Source organism: Ctenocephalides felis, unplaced genomic scaffold (genome assembly GCF_003426905.1).
Source record: "Ctenocephalides felis isolate EL2017-DRISC unplaced genomic scaffold, ASM342690v1 CF-g0.4_SCAFFOLD_01886, whole genome shotgun sequence".
Classification (NCBI taxonomy): Eukaryota; Metazoa; Arthropoda; class Insecta; order Siphonaptera; family Pulicidae; genus Ctenocephalides; species Ctenocephalides felis.
The window spans coordinates 10132226-10140873 of record NW_020538040.1 but is presented as its reverse complement, the minus strand read 5'-3'; the positions used below and the strand labels follow the sequence as shown (position 1 = coordinate 10140873).

The 8648-nt window shown below is 26.7% G+C and overlaps 1 protein-coding gene across 1 annotated transcript in view; it reads right to left on the bottom strand.

The window, feature by feature from the left end:
• Positions 1-198: 198 nt before the first annotated feature.
• LOC113374607 (potassium voltage-gated channel protein Shaker-like) overlaps positions 199-8648 on the bottom strand; it is a gene marked incomplete at its 3' end in the record, with an annotated part of 102665 nt that continues 94215 nt past the window's right edge. The window contains exons 8-9 of the mRNA XM_026614584.1: positions 2493-2683; positions 199-299 (exon numbers count right to left, since the gene is read on the bottom strand). Coding sequence (XP_026470369.1) covers positions 199-299; positions 2493-2683 — 292 coding nt within the window. The remainder of the gene's footprint in view (positions 300-2492; positions 2684-8648) is intronic.

Genomic DNA, 8648 nt, shown 5'->3' with positions numbered 1-8648 from the left:
AATACTACTTACAACTAGTTAAATTAATTTTTCCTTACCCAGTAGTCAGACGTCCGTTTCTATGCTAACGGCCAACGCGCTATTGTGCCTGGACGTGACACAATTCACCCTCCCTGCATTATTGTCCAATAACGAAGGGATAACTTCCCCCACGGCCCCTCCAGTCGACACGGGCAGTAAGGGCGCTCCGGCGAGCCCCAGCGGACCCAAAAGGGCCCCGGCGAGCGGGGCTTCCGATTCGCGGAGGTCCATCATGTCGGAGGAAGATGAAGATATAGATGATTTCTTCATGTGTTGACCTGGAATTAAGGGGAATTGAATTAGAAGATGCCGATTTTTTTTTATAGTCCAGTCATTATAGTAAGTTTAACTCGGAATTCGAGATACCCAACTGTAAGTCTGTAAATACTTTTATATAGACACTAAAGAAGTTCTAAAAACCTACATATGTTGCGTACACCCTACCGTATGTAGGTTTTGAGACAACTTTCGGGTGTCAATATACAACTATTTACAGACTTACAGCTGGATATCTCGAATTCCGAGATTTTTACCTTAATTTAAGCTTAAATGACTGGACTTAGTTTTTTTTTATTGCGGATTATATCTATTTTAAAGCTAACTATCTCAATATAATAACCATATAATAACTATTTTTGCCAAAAATATTGTATATAGTTGGTGATATCACGATATCTTCACCTTTGAGATATTCTCAATTGTTTGGCATAACTTACTGCACTCGGGCAAAAAAGTGACACAAGTCAAAAAGTTCAATTGTGCATCCGAGTGAAAAATAAAGAACTTGCAATTTTGAATTAAATGTAATTTGCTATCTAAGATCACAACTAAATATTTCAACATGTGCGTTAGTTTCTTTTATTTTGAATTTGAATTTTGAATTTAGGATGTAAAATAGGCATAATAGTCCAATGTTATGGCGAGGCCATGTTACGTTCCAACTTCCATACATTTTGCTACTGAATCATACTGAATATTATCAAAATGTCACGTACTTGCTGTGCATTCAGGCGTTTTACACATAACTGCAACGTCACTCGTATGTTATGAAGCTGGATCAGAAAGACCCTGTTATCTAAGATCGGTTTTTTGACATTTGTGCGGTTTCTAGGTTAAGTTTTCTATCGGGCAACCTTAGTAAAACGCCTGACTGCACAGCAACCACATGGATTTTACAATATTTAAAACGAATTAGTATGGAAAGTTCTACAAACATAGTCTTACCCATAACATTGGTCTGTTGTACGGCAAAATCGGTACATTATACTTCAAAGCAATAGATAATTTCCAAAACTTGTCCATATTTTGACTTTTGTTAATTATTTGACTATAGTTAAAAATTTAACTAAATTATTTATTATTACACTCGACAATTTTGAGGGTCAAGGATCTATTTGGGTAAAAATGCTCACAAACAGTCACATTTAAAAAAAATTGAGTAGTGTCAATTTTGTACAGTAACTTGCAAACATTTCACAAAGTTTTCAAATTTTAATATTTGCTAAAATGGTAATTTGTGTTGATTTGCTTGAATTTATAAAATGGGCTATTTCCTAATTAAGAAAAAATCGTAATAATTATATGATTTTAAAGTTTTGAGAAAAATATTCGGCAGGTTTGAACTATCATTATTGGCTAAATCACTTATCGTAATTACAGCAAAAAATAGACGATTAAGGGATCGATTCTGCAATAACAGACCAATGATATGGCAAGGCTATGCTATGAAGAACTTGCCATACAAATTTGTTCTAAATATTGACAAAAGCCATGTGGTTGGTGTGCGGTAAGGCAATTTTCTCAGGTTGTCAGATACAAAACTTAACCTGGAAACCGCACAAATGTAAAAAAAACTATGTTAGATAACAAGGTCTTTCTGACTCAGGTTCATAACATACGAGTGACGTTGCATTTTATGTGTAAAACGCCTGAATACACAACAAATACATGGCAATTTGACAGTATTCAGTATGATTTAGGAGCATAATGTATGAAAGTGGAAACGTAACATGGCCTTGAATAACCATAACCATAACATTTGTCTGTTATGCGGCAGAATCGGCCCTGAAACTGTATTTTTTAAGAGAGATTTAAAAACAATAAAACAAATTATTCTATAGTCGCCGCAAAATTGTTTTGGACAAGCTCGCAAACTTTTGCACGTACTAAAAATTAAGGCTCTATGAATTCTCTAGCAAATTTTATATCAACTTTCACCTGCAGTTTTTTCTTTTATTTACACCGACTTCGAATGGAAAATATGTAGGAGATAAAGAAATAAACCAATTTAGACAATTATGTGCGTAATATTGTCAACACAATCAACCCTTTCGACTCGGATGCCGCCGTTCTTGTGGCAAAATTAATATAAATCACGAAATTCGCGAGTGGAAAGGGTTAATATGTTATAAATCCTACTAAACTCTTGCTATCTCCATAAATTTTATTTCAAATTTTTTCTTTCCACTCACCTAAAGTGCCTGGCAGATACGGGCAGCTGGTGACGTGGTTGAAGTTCTGGCTCTGCATCTCCTCCTGATCGGTTTCCCGATGGTAGAAGTAATTGAAATTGCTCACAATTACAGGAACTGGCAGGGCTATAGTTAGCACACCGGCAATGGCACAAAGGGAACCCACTATTTTGCCCCACACGCCTACGGGCCTATTGGGGAAAAGGAAATTTGATCGGTTAGTTTGGGGAAAATTGATACACAAAACGCAAAAATATCGATCGATTTTCAAAACTTTTGGACAAAGTAAGAAATTTTACGATAGAGTTTTGTGAAACGTAGACAAAAAAATTAGTTGTATTTAAGGGGGATTCTGGTCTAGACGAAAAAAAGACGATTTTGTTTTGTTTCATATTTTGAAAGTTTAACTGTTGAAGAATATGTGTATTAAAAATTTCTTAAATTTAGAAATATTTTTAGAAATATAGCTGTTTGAGAACAATTATCAGATCAATTTTTTTTAAATTCTTCCTTATAAACTTGTCATCAGTATGACTACGTTTTTAACCAGATTCCAATTTTCACTATTTTTTAAAAATTCGAAAGTATCAAGAAACTTTGAACGTGGTATCGAAACTGTCTTTTTCGATACCATATCCACGATTTCTCAACTTCTACTGCACCGATTTACTTGAAATTGTTACTGAGTCTTCTTTATAAGCTTGCTATCAGTATAAAGTACCTTCATCCCCAATTTCTGATTTTTACTATTTTTAAAAAAATTCTTGAAACATCTAAGAAAGTTGTAAATTTTTTTTAGACAGTCGCTATTCTGTGAAAAATAATTATTTCAACTTGTCCGTAGTTCATACATTACTCTAGATTAATAATATACATATAATTTTTTCATCACATTATTTGAAGGGCTAATATCATTTTTATGATCTGGTGCCAATTTTTTGAAACCCCTCACTCATCTCTTTCTAGAATTACAACTTCATGACTTTTTTTAAATTTTTTATTTTGTTGTTTTTTATTCCAAACATACGACTAAAAAAAATACAGTAAAATTATTGTTTGCCCTATTCATAGCCTTTTAAAAATCGTATAAAATTCATGTTTCTAGACCAGAATGCTCCCTTAAAAACAAAAAAAATCCAAAAAAGAGCAACTCGTAGTGTATTGATTTCCTTTAATAATATAATACACTAAATTTTGATTAATCCACGTAACTATCAAATAAATTAATTAATCCATTCAAATGTCCATTAATTTTACTAACTAGTTTTGAAAATAATATCCGACAGTAACTACTACTATAACAATATAATCAATTTGAATCGAATCAAATCAAATGGTACTATTTGAATTTAATTGTTATTAGCGCATATATACCACATAAAATTTATTGTTTATTGTACCATAAATTTAAATCTATTTCATGCAAATATTAACATGACACTAAACTCGACTAATTTCCTATGAGAGTGTTAAAACTAATACTGGTAGTAATGTGAAATTTCTATCATCTATCTATATATCATGTGGATAAAACCATTAAAAGCAACTATGAACGAAAAACAAACTTGATTTTAAAATTTTTGGAACTAAAAAATGATACTTGTAGTTTTCATAAAATTTTATTCTTGAAGCAGTAGGCCAATTCACCTGAAAGAAGCACATGTCTCAAAAACTTTTTTTTTTGGAATAAGTGTCTTTAAATTTACATTTTGTAAAAAATCTATTAAAATGATTTAAATTCATTACAAGTAAGTAACTGCATTATTATAATTATACACTATTTATGAGAAAAATTGAAGTCTGAGCACAAAAACTTCAATAATTTTTTATATTTACTATCCATTTCTATGAATGAGCCTACTTGGTAAACTCGTAAATAATTTTTTTTATTTTGATTATACACATAAACAAATAATTACATTTAAACAAAAATGCATAGTGAAATATTAATTTTGATGCAGTGATGGATCAGGCACATGTAGGCAATACACATAGAAAATTCTTTGTTTCATTTTTCAAGTTTTTTTTTGGGCCCATTGTGATAAAACATGATCTTGATACTGTCATTAGTTTTTAACTGAAAATTGCAAAATTTTTTTTCAATAAAATGATTTTTTACCATTTGGGATGTCTTCAAAATTTCTTCTATATTTATTTTGAACAGTATCTCACAATGTGCCCTTTATAGTAGCATCGGTCACATTTCGATATTTTTTTTGAAAAACATTTAAGAAATCAGACAGCATTTGCTGTTTTTTTAATTATAATCAATATATAATAATTTCATCAGCACAACGAACAACAGCCAGACACATATTTGAAATTTTGATTGGAAAAGGGCTTTTTTTAATAATGGGACAGGGGAAGGAAAGTGTAAAAAATCAAATAAATAAATGATTCAATATTTTTTAAAATATTTATTTGAAATTTATTCCATGAAATCAGAGGTTTCGTTATGTTCAAAGCATTTTTTTTTTATATATTTTACATGGCTATGGATCTTTCGATCCATCTGTTGGAACAATTTAATATTTTTTTAATTAATTTTTTAATTTATTTATTTGATCTTATACATAAATTATAAAAAGTATAAAGGGTTTAACAAATATAAATATATACATACAAAAATGCATTAGGAAGAGTTAAGAAAGCAAACAAAAATTAAGTAGTAGATTAAAGCATAGAAATTAACGGATCGTAATTTTGCGTTAGTTTTTTTTTAATCAGAAAAATAATATTTTTTTAAATATTGATTGAAATAATAAAAAATTAAAATAAATTTAGTTTAAAAGACTAAAATTTTAATTAAAATGAACTTGTGTACATTTGTGCGTATGTGAATGTATGTTTGGTTGTATATACAATATTTGTATAAAAAATACAAAATAAATAAAATTTAATTTACTAACACAAAATTATCATCAACCCGTTAAACAGTCAAAAAATAGAGTTTTTAGAATTTTGAAAGAGTACATGAGACATCGAATCACAATATTAATATAATCATAAACCATTGAAATTTTTATAAACATTTAAACACATTTCTCATTTTTTTGTTTACAATAACAAACATGCTGTACATTTATAGAATATTTACAATTTTTTTCTGGTCAAATTACTAAATGCAAATATTCATCATATAAAGGATCAATGGGATTTTTGGATTATTTTGGATCTTAAAGGATGGGATTCATAATTTTAGTTTATTTCTGCGAATGATATTAGTTTGATTGATCTTGTTTGTGTTAATTCCATGGTCTGCTGAAAATCTTATGATAAATTTTATTAAAATTAAAATTATTATTCGAATGGAAAATATTCACATTATTACATCACCGGTACAAAGAATTTTCCTTGTAGAATTATCGAACTCGAGGAATACAAAAGATCTTAGAATTAAATTATTTAAATTTCAAAACATTTTATAACGAATTTTTAAACCAAATTTTCAGTAATTTACATTATAAATTGATTAAATCATCAGTTTAAAATTAATATTATTTAGATCTTTTGAATTACTCCTGTAGTGAAAAAACGTGAAAAAACTAATTTTCTAAAAAGAAAAACTGATGAAAAATGATATTTACTAACCCATCGCGTATAATGTGTTCAAAATTCGTTTTTTTTAAATCGCGAGAAAAAAATGTGTGGAGAAAAAGCTATCGAACATTTTGCTCAAAATGTAATTATTAATACTAAAAAAACGATTTTAGCAGAAATATTTCATCATGTTATTGATTTTTATATTATTAATAGGTGGTTCAATATTTTTTTATGGTTGAGCAAAATGTCCTCTAGATCTTTCTTTTAATTCAAACTGGTGACAGTTCAAACACGCACTCGAAAAAAAAATCTGAAAATCTGCAATTTTCAAACCACTAAATTCTACTGATCTTACCTTTAGAAGCAATAAAAATTTTAAGTCTTCTGTTTTTTCTAGAAATAAATCTAAAAGCTAAGCTATTTATAATTTAACTAAGAGATTTTTGGTACTATTATATAATTATTTCTAAAATATTTAACCAATTCTAAAATTCAAGTTTAAGATTGATTTTTATCAGTGTAAATGCACTAAAAGATTTATAATAAATAAATAGTTCAATTTATATTATTTTAACGGCAATGATTTTTTTTGTATAAGCAAAAATAATTAAGTTTAAATTAAAATCGTAGATTAAAATTAGCTCTTTCTTAATTATTTAAAATTAGTTTTTATATTTTTATTTTGAGTAATTTACTTGATTTTAATTTATTAAATTTTATTCATCCAAAATACATTAAGATAATTATAGAAAAATACTTCGAAAAAAAACAGAGTATTTGGTGAATTTTGATTTGAAAATTTAAAATTTTTAACGGTCTCCTAGACTTAAATACATTATAAACTTTTTAATATGATAATTTCAAAAATAACTTTACAAAATTTCAAAATAAAAAAATAACTTTACAAAGATACTAAAAATTCAAGAATTTCGAATGATTGAAATTTTTAACATTTTTTAAAAAACAACAAACGTTTGTTTAAAAATCTTATAATCGACAACAATTTTATTTTTTTTTTATCCGAAAGATATTAAGTTATTTGTGAAAAAAAGGCAGAGTGTTTAATAAAATTTGATTTTAAATTTTAAAATTATCAATATTTTTCCTAGATTTACAAAACTAGATTTTTATTATTTTATTAGATTTTTAATATAGAATATTACACATTTAAAAATGCTTTTTTATCAAATTTCGGTATCAAGAAACAAAAATTTCAAGAATTTGAAATTATTAAAAATTAACGAATTTTTCAAAATCCTAATCGACATTTTTGAACAACATTTTTGAATTTTTTTTCTAATACTTTCAAACCTTTTTACAAAACTTTTAGTGATTTTTTTTTTTTCTAAATTTCAAGGACACTTAAATTTTCAAAATTCATATAGATTAATTTAAAAAAAAATTAAAATATGTATACCACAATTGAAATTTATTGTAAGAGTATTTATTTTTAAATTTCCGAGAACTTTAATCCAACTTTTCAATTAGATTTATCATTTGTTTAGTAACCAAATTATTTGTGGATATTTATTATAATAATTATTATTTTTTCCTTAAAGTCTAATACCACTCGTTGTTTGTAAAAAAAATTAATTGTGCATACAAGAGCAACGTTTATACAAATTATTCATTTAAAATCATTTTGTTATATAGAGATATAACAAGATAATATTTCCATTAAAATACATATGTAAAAATTTCGTGCATCTGTAATTTTATATAAAAAATCATTAAAATTTCTATTTAAGCTTCTAAGTAAAATTTCTAATATAAATATTTTAACTAATTTGGTGGTGTTTTGAATTATGAAAAATCTAACCGTGCAAGCGTTAAATAGATGGGTTAGCAATGTTAAAACAAAACAAAACTTAAGCCGAAATAAATGAAAAAATTAATACATTCTCTGGTCATCTAATAAAATATGAAATATTAAAAAAATCTAGAAAATAGTTATAAAAAAATATTTTGGAGAACGTGGTGGTTATTAAATGAACAGAGAGAACGTACAAATTAATGATGCATGTATAGAAATTGTCAATAGAATTTTTAATATTCTAAAATTTTTAAGTTTTCCAAGTTTAAATAAAATATTTTAAAACTATCTATAAATCCACCCAATTTTGTCTGCATCACATTTATTTTAAAATTAACAAAAAATAATGTTATTATTGATAAAATTTCTATTGACAATGTACTTGAAAATAAATCAGCAATTTATTTGAAATTTAGAATATTTTTAGATAATAATGGCAGTACTTCAAAATTTAATTAATTATTCAAAAATTTAATGTATTATTATTAAATTTTTAAAATAAATTGCTGACTAACTATTCGAAAATATTTTTATCAATTACTAAAAGCGATGTTAACCCTGTACTTGAACTTGAACTTTTGGTTTGGAACTTACAGAATGATGATGATGATTTTATGTCCCATTCTGTAAATTTCTTTCCAAAAATATCCACACTTTGTTTTTAGTAAAATTTACACAAAAATTATTACTAAATAAATACTGAAATATATGCGTTGTTAGTGTGTTCCAATCGCCAAACTAAATACAAACAAACGAAAACCAAAATTTTTAAATGCATTAAATTTTATTAAAAAACTCAT